At 58.6% G+C, this 13,337-nt stretch overlaps 1 protein-coding gene across 8 annotated transcripts in view; it reads right to left on the bottom strand.

The window, feature by feature from the left end:
- Positions 1 to 1,993: 1,993 nt before the first annotated feature.
- GATB (glutamyl-tRNA amidotransferase subunit B) overlaps positions 1,994 to 13,337 on the bottom strand; it is an 87,266-nt gene continuing 75,922 nt past the window's right edge. For all 8 annotated transcript variants that reach the window (XR_016211883.1, XM_002716908.6, XM_089302357.1 and 5 more), the window contains 4 exons: positions 12,362 to 12,495; positions 5,202 to 5,280; positions 3,332 to 3,466; positions 1,994 to 2,567 (listed from right to left, as the gene is read on the bottom strand). Coding sequence is in view for 7 of the 8 variants with exons in the window: in XM_002716908.6 (XP_002716954.2) it covers positions 2,430 to 2,567; positions 3,332 to 3,466; positions 5,202 to 5,280; positions 12,362 to 12,495 (486 nt within the window). In the remaining variant the exon portion in view is untranslated. The remainder of the gene's footprint in view (positions 2,568 to 3,331; positions 3,467 to 5,201; positions 5,281 to 12,361; positions 12,496 to 13,337) is intronic.

The raw sequence follows: 13,337 nt of genomic DNA, 5'->3' as shown, positions 1-13,337 counted from the left end.
CACATGGCCCTTCTTGCCCTGCAAATGCTTGACGGAATGTGGCGTCGGTGGTCTCAGTAAGGGAGGCGGCACGAGAGGGCTGCAGCGAGCCACGGTGCACCTCGCAATCCAGGGCCAGCTCTGCTCACAGCCACGCTGCAGCCCCCGTGCTCACGGGGAAATAACAAGGCCTTCCAGTCGGTTAGATGTAGTGTTTTTTTCTTCCCCAACAGTCGCTATGATATAGCTAAATTCAATTGAAGTGAAAATACAATGTAAGCTGTAGGTCATGGTCGTAAGCTAAAACGGAATTGTCCAATTTGAAGCTGAGAGGAGGTGTATTCTTTCAAAAATGTCATGGTGTTCTTCCAGGTGGGCAATGATTACCAGGAAAATGGGGAGAGGAGGAGCGGCTCAGTGGGAACATCCTTACCCTGGTGCAAGAATGCCAACTTTTTTCCACCTACACCTGGAGACAGACAGATGTTCACCTTGATGAATAAGTCAGGTCAGAGACAAAACTAATTTCTCAGCCCAAGTGACCCAGAAATTAAGTCTGGCAGTTGTGAGCACAGAACCCCACCCGGTAGTTTCATGAAGTGAGTGAACTCTTACTGGAGACTTCCTCCGTGCTGGGGCTCACCTTCCCACTGGAACCCACCAACCTCTGCCTCAAGCAACAGAACACATGTGTGGGCCCTACCAGGCCGAGCTGGTTCAGGCCGCTGTGGGGAGCACAGTCCCCTCGCAGACAGCCTTGGCTTCAGACACCCACCCTAGCTGTGTGGACTGCAGTGCAGGCTGACAGTGGCCTCATTTTAGTCTCTCCCGCTGAACAGTAAACAGAGGAGCACCCACACTCACGCACCCTGTGTACAACGGCAGACGAGCCTGGTCCTTAGGCGCAGGACCCCCCTGGGCGGAGCCCTTAGGGTCTAAGCTTGTGTAATATCCAATCAGGTTCCAATCAGATGATCAGAGCTCTGCCTCCCTTTTTGTCCTGGTAGCAGCAATAGCCACAGAAAATCTGGTTTTCAGGATTCTGGAAGTTGACGTTCAAGACAACAGGCCATTGGTAGAGCTGGAGGAGAATTAGCCTTGTAAAAATAGATGTTTTCATGCTGGCATTTTCTCTAGGAATAATCAGTCCATGAAAAAGTTTTCACTGACATCACGGTTTTGGTAAACTGTTTATCTGGATACACTCCCATTAAGCCCGCCCTTGACTTGAAATGACCTGGAAAGATCCTTCAGTGGGTTCGATGATCTAGAAGCTAGAATTTGTGATGAAAATGGGGTTCATAACACAAAACCAAACTGTAGTAATTCTGACCTAATACAGATCCTGCCAGAGTGCAGCTCAGACCCCTCTCTGCCCACCCGTGTGTATCGCAGAGGCTCACGGGGAGGGGAGGGAACGGGTCCCCCAGCAGAACGTGGGGCACGTGGCTTCCTCGGGGAGGGAACATGCTGGCTTCCAGTTCTAAATCACTCGTTGTGCTTGCCACAGCTGGTTTCCTTTGACCCAGCCGAGAAAGCAGAGTTAGCGAGGGCACTTACTCACAGGGTGAGGGAGGCCTGAGCTCGTGTGCACACTTGGGAGCCAGAGGCTGGTGGGCGGTGGGGAGGTCTACTTCCCCCAGCTCGCCAGCTGCCGCCAGGGGTGTTTCCACCATCCTCAGCAGGCTGAGAAGCAGGCCTCCCAAGGTCCTGTGTCCTGCTACAATCACTTTGACAAGCCTTTCTGAAACCAGCATTTGCAAAGCTGGTCTTCAACACTGAGCGGCGAGGGGATGGACGCGCATGGTGAACCAGTGGGTGCGGGCGTGCCCGAGGACTCCTGTCTGAGGCCAGGGCACAGGCCAGCTGCATTGCGATTATCTTATCATCGGGTCCAGTGTCTGTTTCCCAGCTCTCTTCTCCCCGAGTAGAACAAGCAGTGTGCTGTCACAGCTGTTCCGGCTGAGGCTTGGGGCGGGGGTCATGAGCTGCACATCTCTGAAGTGTAAGTCAATTTTGTATGTGATACAGCAGTATATATTTTATTCAGTAAAGGTATTTGAAGACATCTGGTGTCCAAAACCATTCATTCATTCTCGGCCCGTGCCTTCCGGGCTCTGTGGACGCTACCGCTTCCCGCCCTCCCTCCTACCCCCTGGGCACCTCTCCAAACAAACGCAGTCTACGCTACGCTAGGGGGTGCTGCTGCGTTTTCTTCCATAATCTTTGAGGTCTAAACAAACCGCGTCCAGGTGACCGTCTGTGCTCACCGCTGCTGGCAGCAGGAACCGCGTGCCTGGTGAGGGGCCGCTCACAGCAGCAGTGTGTGCAGTATCTAAGCCACCGCTGCAGTGTCGCCGACGCACACGGGTGTGGCTGCTGCTCTGAAGACGCCGAGACACCAGCTCCAAGTGCGGGGACGCCCGCTCCGTTCTGTCGGCCCCAAGGGCTCAGGGTGCTGGCGAGGACAGCTGCTTCTCCAGGATCTGCTTGATCAGGGCGGGCTCTGCTCGGCCCTGCGTGGCTTTCCGGACCAGCCCGATGAGCTTATTTATAGCTCTGGGGTTTCCCCCCTTCACGTCCCTCACCTGCAAGGACAGACACAGTTTCAGAGGTGAGCCATGAAGCACTCGCACCTAAAAGCTACGCTGCACATGGAGGGCGGGTGGGGGCGTCAGGCTCGCAGGCTCCTCTCCAAGCACCACTGGGCTGGGCTGGGTCACCCAGGAGAATCCCAGAGTCTGACCACAGCTTGCCACTCCCACCAGCAAGACCCGAATCCCCCTCCCATGAACCACCAGAGCACACAGCCGCCTTTTGCAGTCTTTGTCCGTCGCTGCAGACATGAGGCAGCGGCAAGATGGAGACGGCAGGCCCGGCAGGCTCATTCTCCTTATCAAGAGCTCTCTGCGGAGCTGCTGGTGCCCCAGCAAGCTGCCAGGGAGGGGGCTGCTCTGAACGCGACGCAGGCAATGTCCCCCACTGACAAGCGGCCCTGGACAACCACAGCAAGGGCTCTGCAGCGTATGCAAATCCTCTTCCTCTCCTTTCTTCCCACTTCTGCAGGCCGGAAGCTCAGGTGTTTTCCTGGCTCTGCCCTGTGCACCTACGCCTGCTGGGTTAGCATGGGGGCTCCTTGGGGAGTGCAGCCAAATGCCACATGGGTGCCAAGGTTGAGGCCTGGATTCAGTGAGCTCAGGACTCACTGGGGGTAGAATTTCTCCTACAGGAAAAGCAGTTGTAACTCCCCCATGTCCTGTACTACAAAGCTGGCAGAGGCAGGGAGGGGACTGCTGACGGAACAGGGCGCCTGTGGCCGCAGCAGCAGGGGCCCCCGCCTGCCCGCCCCTACCACTTGGGGGTGTCCGTCCAGCGTGGCGCGGCACAGCTCTTCCAGGGCCTCCCGATCCTGCAGCAGTCCCAGCTGCTTCTCCGAGACGATCTGCGCAGGCGGCTTCCCCGGGCTCTTCCACAGCTCCTCAAACACCTGTAGGCGAGGCAGGGCAGCAGCAGCAGGTGAAGCTCACGCCGCCCCTGCACAAGCGCAGACTTGCAGAGCGCCCAGCCGGGTGTCCGCAGGCCGGGGCGCCTGGCTGCCTGTCCCCCAACCCCTGCTCTGCGGAAGCTCAGGACGAAGCTGCTGTAGGTGGAGGCAGACAGACCTGGGTCTCCCGACGCTGAGACCTCAGCACCAAGGACAGGAGGGCTCCGGGGCCAGCCGGGCGCCCCCCGCTCAGCGTCCTGCACAGGGAGGGGGCTGTGGGAGGCGGGGGCTGATCCTCGCTCCCAGGACTCCTGCCCATAGCAATCGCAGGGCCGGTGATGGATCTGTCTTGTGTCCACAGAACTAATCACTCGAGGTGACATTTTGGTGAAGGACTGGGGACACACTGGGGGGGGGGGGGCGGGCAGAGAATGGAGAGTAACCGGGCCTGCTGCCTTTACCCTTGCAGGCGGCTCCTGGCTGGCCTGTCAACCGCTACCGCTGCGTGTTTTCCCACTGGCAAAATGGCAGCACCACATCCCCAGCCACCAGACCCGAGCACGTCTGAGGAAGCGGGCCCCACGGTGCTGGTTCTTATGCGGGGCTTTTCTAGCAGAAGCACACCCACGAGGGAGCGGGCGCTCCTCGCTGTGAGCTACGCCACCAGTGCACTGGATGCTTAAAAAAGAAACCTAGAAAAACCCAAACGTTGCCACTTCCTGTTTGAAAGTCTTTCTCCCGCTCACCACACAGGAGCCGGGAGTGGGGTCCGCCGTGGGGTGGGGGGCAGGCACTTAGGAAAGTACCTTTACGTTCCTCTGCACTAGTTCTTCCCCAGAAACTCCGGGATTTTCTCCCAGGAAAAAACGAGGAGGAAAAACAAACCCTAGGCAGACAGACGCGCCACGCCAGGGTGCGCGCACACCCGAAGCTGACGGAATGCCCTAGCGCCAGCGTCTTCCAGCATTTTCCACATCTTAGGACCAGAACGATGCTATTCACTGCACTAGGCCTACAGAGTTTTCTGTTTGTTTTTTCTTTTTGGTGGGGCAGGGCGGGTAGGAATCAGGAGTGGTTTTTTCCTGTTTCACTGTAAATGCTACAGCGCTCTGGCTCCTAGGTATTTGTTTTTTCCAATCCTCCTGCGGCCGTGAGGCCAGCCTTACACATTTGTATCTCTGAGCCCGGGGGAGGGGCGCCTTGAGCAGGTGCCCTGTCCAGGGTCACAGTGCAACGCCCTATGGGTAACCTTTCCCGCCTGTGGGTGCGTGTGACCATCAGATGCAAAGGCACCCGTAGCAGGACGGCGAGCTTTCGGCGGTGGCTCCACCCAGGTGTGCCCTGCGGTCCTGCGTACTGACCAGGAAGGGTTTTCTGAACATGGGAACCTCAGCCACCTCGCACTGCTGGGGGAGTCTGCAGTGGGAGTGACCACACGCCAGGGACGGCTGCGACATTTATCCACTAAGTGCACCCCCATCCCCCGGGCTCTCCCTGCTGAGGGCAGCCTGAGGGACAGAGGCAGCCCTGGGACTGGCCGGCAGCCTGCGTGGAGTCTGGCGGCCCCAGCTTTGACAGGGCAGAGCCACACAACAGCGATCCTCCCCGATTAGCCAAGAAGCATAAAAGCACGCCCGCCAGCACGTCACACTGAGTGACAGAGGTCACCCTGCGATGGCATCTGGGTCTCACAGCCAACAAACAGCTGGGTGGGCAGAGGCGCCTCGCGCAGGCTTACCTGTTTAGCTGCTGCTGACGAAATGGCGTGGGTGTGCAGCAGGTCGAGAAGCTCAGCCAGGGCAGAAGGTGGGACAGGACTAGCGGCCCCCAAAAAAGGAGAGAAGAGAAGCTGACATTTCATAACGGCAGGGGCCCGTTAGTGGTCCCTCCAGACCAAAGCTGTCCACCTGCAGGTCTACATAACTGGACCCACTCCCAGGGAGGAAACGGCAGGCCGACTGCCCTCTCGCTAGCTATTTTGTATTTTAGGATCTACCAAATTTTTGCGACTAGCACTGTTTTTTCTTTATTTGACCTGCAACACTAATGGCTGTTAGGCAGAAGTAGCAACAGACAACTGCTCAGGGCAGTCAGTCAGAAAAAGCAGGGACTGGGGCCGGCGCTGTGGCGTCGTGGGTAAAGCTGCCGCCTGCAATACCGGCATCCCAAATGGGTGCCTGTTTGTGTCTGGGCGGCTCCACTTCCAATCCAGATCCCTGCTAATGGCCCAGGAAAGCAGCAAAAGATGGCTCATGTACTTGGATCCCTGCACCCACGTGGGAGACCTGGAAGAAGCTCCTGGCTCCCGGCTTCAGTCTAGCCCAGTCCTGTCTGTTGCAGCCATTTGGGGAATGAACCAGCAGATGGAAGATCTCTCTGTAACTCTTTCAAATAGATAAATACATCTTAAAAAACAAAAACAAAAAAACCCACCCACATTCCATGTCAGAGTACCTGGGTTTGAGTCCTGGCTCCATTAAAAAAAAAAAAAAAAAAAAATTAAAAGCAGGGGCTACAAAATTCCTGAGCCATGAAGAAGAACAGGGAAAAAAACTCATTAACGAAATATTTGTGATTGAAAGATCAGCCTAAAAATTGCCTGAAACAAAAGAGCTGACCCAGCCAGCTTCTGGCGGGGGTGGGGGGTGGGGGCGGTGTTTCTATGCAAACAGCAATTCCTTCTCACTGTAAGAGATTTTCTGTCGGGGACGGTGCTGGCCACTGGCCACGTCTTCATCCGTCCTCAGCCCCTCCTCCATGCTCTGTCCTCCGCAACCACAGAGCCCTCAGGGACACAGAGGGGTCGAGGATCCATGGTATGTGTACCTTATTTACCAAGACCCCATGATCTAAAAGGGCAGGGGGCAAGCGGTCCTAACTACCCTTCGGGGCAGTGGGCGAGGCAAACGCCCACGCGACTGAAAGACACAAGCGAATTCCACTCAACCTGACCACTTTCCTAGCTGTGAACCCACAGAGCCAGGCCAGCGACCGCCACCTGTCTGGGGTCGCCAGGGGCCTGGCTGTGAACAGACAGGGGTGACTTACAAATAGCACGCCGGGGAGTCTGGGTAAGTGAAGGCTCTGGAAGGCTCACTGCCACTTGAAAACACCTTCTCTTGAAGTCTTGGCTCCCCTGGCTTTCTTTGGAAGCTCTTAACTAATAATAAAGAAACTGCAGCTCGGCCCCTTCTGCCAATTTCCATGGATTCCCAGGCAGCCGGGTGGTGGGGCCAGGCGCGGTCCTACAGAATGGCCGGCTGAGGTGTTGCGTGGCCCAGGGTATGGGTAAAAGGCTTCCGAGCGCCTGGCATTATAACCCGGCACTCAGGACACCTGAGAGGCACGCTAATGAACTCTGGGAAGGAAGCGGGGTGGAAGGCTGTGACGTGAACCAGGGTCCTTCCCAGCCTGCCATCTGTACGGCCAGGGCACGAGCACCCAGGTTCTTCCCAGAGCCTGGGTCGCTCGGACACTCTCAAGTCCGAAATGCGACGGCCAGTTCCACAGCACTGGCTGTGTGCGGGCCCACGGAGAGCACCGAGGGCCGCCTGGATTTCTCGAGCAGGCCCGGGAGTCCAGGCTGTCCCAGCACGCCGGGGCTGCTGTGACAACGGCACAGACAGCAGAACCCGAGCTGTCACAGCTCTGGAGGCTGCTCGTCCACGCTCTGGGCGCCGGCAGAGGGTGCTGGGAGGGCCCCGTCCCCGGCAGGGGGGCCTGCTCTCCGTGTGCGCATGTCAGGGAGGGGACCTAACCACCCCCTGAAGGCCCCACCTGCTAGACCCCGACTTCGGGCTCAGGACTTGAACGTGACACATTCAGATCACAGCAGTGACATAAAGGACACGGGAGTGCGGAGGGGCAGAGGAAGATATAACTGAAAACTCTTCGCCGTGGAAACGTTCACCTGACTTCACTCATCAGGCCGTCGACGTCCTGTGACATCTCTCGCCCCCTGGGATTCCTGGTCCCCTCTGTGTGCCCACAATGCTTGCCAAAAAAATGAGTGCTGTTTGTGTCGCGGGATTTCCGCCACCGACAGGGCTTTCTGGCATACCGCGCACACGGATCGCGGATACGCCAGGGCCAAGCATGGGGAGGGTGACAGGCGCTTCTGTCACCCCAACCACCAGAGACCCCCGGGCTGTCAAGTAAACAAAACCATCCGATCGGAGACCTGGCGGCAGCAGAGGCACACGCTACACACGTGCTGCCGTCAGAGAACGCTGGATTCCAGACAGGGACTGTGTCTCCCCCAAAGCGCTTGACGCCGCAGGCTTAAGCTGTGTGCACCTGCCTCTCTTCCTCCAACTGCCCCAGGCCAGCCTGTTATGGAGGGGGCTGGGGGTGGGGAGAGCAGTGGGATCATTGCAATCTTCAAGTTTCCTTCTGGGATCACAACTCCCATTTCCAGCTTGTACTTCCTAAGCATACGTGCCGACATTTCTGCAACAGGACCCGGCCTGAACCTCCCTTCCCCTCCCTACTTCTTCCCTTCCATCCCCATCTCTTCCCCCCCCTCCCCTCCCCCAGTGAAACCTGCTGCCCCTCTCCACCCCACCCCCGCAGACTTCAGGCCCCAAGCCTCCCTCTCTGCCTGTGTTGACACCAGCCGTCCCTGGAGGGAGACACTGGGTCCTGACCCTCCGGGGGGCACCTGCTGCTCCTGTTCATCTCACAGATTCCTGGAGTACTGAGCAGCTGTTCAGACCACCCAGCACCCACCCTCACCTCCCACTCTGTAAGGACATCAGCCTGGGCAAGCTCCAAGGCTTCCACGGGTGCCTTCGGCCTCTTCCATCAAAGCGCGCTGTGCCGGAACCCCTTCCCTTTGCACTCCCACGCGTCCTCCTCTGAGGCTCACCTCTGCTGTGGCGGCTTCACTGTCACACTTCACAAGCGCCACACCCTCAGCCTTGGACCCTCCGCTCCTGCTCCTGCCCAGCTTCCCAGGTGGCTCCCATCTTCCCCCGCAAGCAAAGGCCTCTGCCTTCCAGCCTGTCCCGTGCAGCCCTGACCCGTGCACAGACGCTTGGCGTTCCCTAGTCTGCTGCACGCACAGCCCCGTGAGACCCCTCCCACCTGGACCTCCAGAACCTCCTCCTGCTCCTCAGGGTGCGCCTGGGCCCAGGGCTGCCACCACTCTGCTCCCGAGAGGCCCCCGACCCCGCACCCAAACGTGTTCTGAACCGGGGGAGAACTTCTGGAAAGCACCCGACAGCTACAAGGCCTTGTGAGCTGCACACGGTCTCTGCTACACCGAGGGGAAAATGCAGCTATCCACGGGCTGCACCGAAACAGGCCAGAGGCCCCCACAGCACAGCCGCCAGCCCTTATTCTCACCCAAGCTCCTCTTCACAGCCGGCTCCCGGCCATCACCCCACTCACTACCCTGACCGACCACAGCCCTGCGCTCTGGTCATGGGGCGGCAAAGTGAGCACCTGTCCTCCTTAAATGTCCACTACACATCCAGAAGCCCCAAATCTGAAAGGCTCCCCCAATCCCAAGCCTTTTGAGCATCATGTTGGAGTCCAGGGAGTTCCATATCAACGAGCATTTTGGATTTCAGATGTTCGGATTAGGGATGCCCGCTAAATCTGTTCCAAATCCAAGATCTGAAACCCTCCTGCTCTCCAGCATTTTGGATATGGGATCTCGACCCGTATCATCAAAGCCTAGTGATCAAAACCTTCACTGACGTCACCCCCGGCACCACACTCCCAGTGCCACCATTTCTCATGTGGCTGTGGCTGCGGCCACGCCAGGCTCCGTGGGCTTCTAGCACACGGGGGCTAACCCACACGTCACACTGCTGGGCTCATCTTCGTGTCAGCACCAGTGCCCTCGGAGCTCCAAGGCCCAGTGGGGCAGCTGCACTTGCTGATGTCCCCACAGGACCCCCAGCCAGGGAATCTGCACGCTCCCTAATCAAAGCTGTTAGTAATGTAGAATGAGCTTTAAAAAAAAAAAAAAAAAGGCCTCTTAAAGCCAATGCCTTCAAAATAACTAAAAAGCCAAGTTCCACACATGCTTTCGTGCCTGGGCCCTTTAAATGCCACCCTGCTGAGGGGTCTTGAAGGAGGAATGTGCATCTGTTCCTCGCCAGGGTAGCACAGGGGCCTGCGGCTGGCGGGGCAGCCACTGGCCCCAAGCCCAGGAGACGGCGGCCCTGCGAGTCAGGCTGCCGTGTCCAGCCCAGCTAAGCATCCCTGCGCGACGCGGGAGCACGGCGGCCACGGCGTGGCTTTGCCTCGTGGTCGGTTCTCTGTAAGCTGGGACCCGGCGGCGGCTGAGCTCCCGCTCTCCTCGACTCTGAAGCAGTCAGTGCTCCCGTGTTGAGAACCGGGTACCCCCCGGCTTCCTAGACCTCTGGTGCTTAGGAATGTCTGGGTAAACACCAAGGGCTCCAAGTTGACACAACAGGTTAATTCACCCCTCAGCTCCTTCAGAGACCGCCACGGCGGCTGTTAGCAAAGCCCTGACTTCACAGCTCATCCTGCAGAGCAACGTGACCTGAGAGCGGGGCCCGGGGCGTCCAGTCCACGCAGCTGTGCCGCACGAGGCGGGTCGCCTGTCTCTCACCGAGTCGCTGTCCTCAGCCAGGTCAAAGAGCTGAACCTGAAGGCTCCTAACGCAGTTCCTAAGCCCACGTTCAGCAGCTCCGTGAATTATCACCAACAATACGAAAACACGTATGCTGAAAGCTAAGAGACTTCTGTTTTCTCCTGAGGCTCAAACAGCTTTGTGGGTTACTGAGGCTAACACAGCCTCCCCCTGTCTGCTCCCACCGCACTGAGCACAGCTCTGGAGCAGGGAGCAGGCCTTCCTGCCTTCAGTTCAAACACCATGCGCACGCTAGTGCCCTAGGAGACCGACAGTATCTCGGGAGCTGGGACCAGGTCCTGTTCAATCCCATACACGCACTGCAGGCCACTGGGAACCCATCCCACAGGCTCCCAGCTGAGGCCCATCATGTACCCAGCCACATACCCGGCCGCACCGCCCAGCTGTGCCCGTGTATAGCCATCCTCACCTCCCAGCTGTGCCCGTGTGTACAGTCAGCCTCACCGCCCAGCTGTGCCCGTGTATACAGTCAGCCTCACCTCCCAGCTGTGCCCGTGTGTACAGTCAGCCTCACCGCCCAGCTGTGCCCGTGTGTACAGTCAGCCTCACCTCCCAGCTGTGCCCGTGTGTACAGTCAGCCTCACCCCTCAGCTGTGCCCGTGTGTACAGTCAGCCTCACCCCTCAGCTGTGCCCGTGTGTACAGTCAGCCTCACCCCTCAGCTGTGCCCGTGTATACAGTCAGCCACACCCCTCAGCTGTGCCCGTGTGTACAGTCAGCCTCACCCCTCAGCTGTGCCCGTGTATACAGTCAGCCTCCTTTGAGCCGTCTTCACCTCCGGCTCCTGCCAGCCACATTCCTCCTGTTCCCGCATTGCTGGCTCTCTGCCACTTCCACACAGCGCCGTCCCCTTTCCCTGGGTGTCACCCAGTCCCTCCCTCCCGTTCCAGCCTTCTGTGTCCCCTCCACACCCTCTCCAGAGACTGCGCCTTCACTGAGTGGCCACAGTGCTGGGTGTAGAGGGGGTTTGAGTGACAGCTCACAGCTGGGAGGGCAGTCGGGGGCCACAGATGCCACACGTGTTCATGTGGTCACACCAAGACCCAGGGGCACACAGCTGACTCCGAGCACAGCTCGCTCTTGAAGTCAACGACCTTTTGGAACCTCACATAGTAAATGCCTGTCTCCGTGCCACCTCTGCTGGGCCGGGCTGCTGCTCAGAGAACGGCAGCCACCCGCCCGGCCCACCTGCCTATGTACTGCAGCCTCGCTGTGGCGCCTCTGCGCTGAACAAGACTCTCCTCCATTCACCTCGCTGCCCAGGCAGGAAACCCACCAGCCACGGCGGCTGGGAGGACTGCCATCAGCCTGCCCCACCTCCCTGCAGGTGCGCGGCCGCCGCGGCTCAGGCCCAGACATGTCTCCCCGGCACCCCTGTGAGATGGCCCCAACCGCCTTCTGGCCTCTAGTCTGCCCTGCCCTGTGATGGCTGAGTGTCTGTGTCCCCAAGAAATACACGGGCTGAAGGCCGCCCCTGTGACGTGAGGGTCCAGGAGGTGGGGCCTCGGGCAGGGGATTAGGTCTAGACCTCATCAGGCTGAGGCTGCCCTTGCAGGAAGAGACTCAGGACTCTCTCTCCGCCAGCACGTGAGGACACCGACAAGCCAGGAAGGGACAGTTCGGCCGGCCCCTCCATCGGGGACCCCGGGGTGGTGGGAGGTCAGCACATGCCACTCAGGCTGCCAGCCTCACTCAGGAACTCCAAGTTCCCTCAGCGTGAAGCTGGGGCCAACCTGGGATCCTGAGCTTCCAGGGTTGTTGATAAAGCCCCCCGGTACTCCAGTGCCCCCCTGCCCCACCTCTGCGATGTGGCCCCTCCCGTCCTGCTCGCCTGCCTTGGCACCCCGCAGGCTCTGGCTGGCCTGCGCTCGCTCCCCAAGGCTTGGCCCCAGCATCCCCTCCCCGGGCTGGCGCGTGGTGGGGAGCCTGGCCATCCCCGGCCCGGTCGGGTCGTCTGCCTCCAGCAGCACGGGGCAGGCCGAGGTGCCTGCCTGTTGTCTCGGGAACGAATCCCCGCAAGTTCCCAGACTCCTCGTCTTATTCCTCTTTAAGCCGCCAGCCCCTCGGCACAGGACAAAGGCCGCAGTGCAGCGTCAGAGCCTCCAACACACAAATGCGTTGTCAGATGCGCTGGAGAACATTTTTAGAACCTGGAGTTCACAGGGGACGTTTGTTGTGTCTGGGGGAGCAGAAAACGGGCCCCGCCCTCTCTCGGCGGCTCCCGGACCCAGGGGCAACGATGAAGGCGGACAGAAATCCCAGCACTCTCACCTCTCGCTGACTGCAAGGTTCTGCTGCTTTAAATAGCCCAGGAAAGTGTTGAGGACCCAGCTCACCACCTTTTTTGGCTCTGCCCTAGTTTCTTTTATCACATTTTGGAAGAACTCCAGTAGGCCAACTTCATTCTGTTAAAAAAGGAAAAAAAAATAAAGAATTACATAAAAACTCCCCTCAAAATGAAAGATCAGCAATTCTGCAATGTCCCCCTTTGCTTCTTCTGAGACAGCCACTCTCTGCCACACGCTCAGAGGGCACCAGAAAATTCTCATCACGTCCCCGAAAGGGCAGGCGTGCTGCTTCTACTACGGCCACTGTGCGTTCACATGGCATCTGCTCAGGGCGACGAGCCAGTTCAGAGGCCTTGACCTTGATGGCCAGAGGGCAGTGAGGTCCACCAGTCCCCGCACACCCTCTGCCCTCGGGGCTGGGCCGCAGTCTTTATCCTGGAGCTGCAAACCTGGCCTGCGACACCAAGCCTAAGTTTAAGGCTGGTCCCTTTTCTGTCTTGTCCTCTGCTGAGTGTCAAGATAGAAGGAACCAAGAGAATAGTCCACCTCTGGAAAAATCAGAAGTGGACTGAAGCTGTATTCATCATCAGAGCACCCCCAGAGGTAGACGGGAATGGTTCTGGAATGTTTTCCAAAGGGAGAACACAGGCGCACACGCCCCGATTAGGCCAGCCACACATGGAGGGAGCAGCTGGCCTCCGGTTCTGCTCGTGCAAACAGCCAGCTGACTGTCTCACGAACACACCTCTGGCCACCCGCGCCCATCAGCTCCATGGGCCTGGCTTCCGCTCTTGCTGAGTCAGGGCTGGGCCAAGGTGAATAGATGCAACGTCTCCCGTCACTGCGAACGCCTGTGAAAGGCACACGGGTGCCATGTTCACCGTCAAACACTGCAATTCCAGTGGTGCTGCCTACCAGTGACCTGAGGCGCTCATCAATCACATACTGTGGCCAATGCC

This window comes from Oryctolagus cuniculus, chromosome 8, assembly GCF_051225735.1.
Source record: "Oryctolagus cuniculus isolate XC-2025 breed Fujian yellow rabbit chromosome 8, ASM5122573v1, whole genome shotgun sequence".
NCBI lineage: Eukaryota > Metazoa > Chordata > Mammalia > Lagomorpha > Leporidae > Oryctolagus > Oryctolagus cuniculus.
The sequence above is the reverse complement of the archived record's forward strand: the minus strand, read 5'-3'. Positions and strand labels throughout refer to the sequence as shown.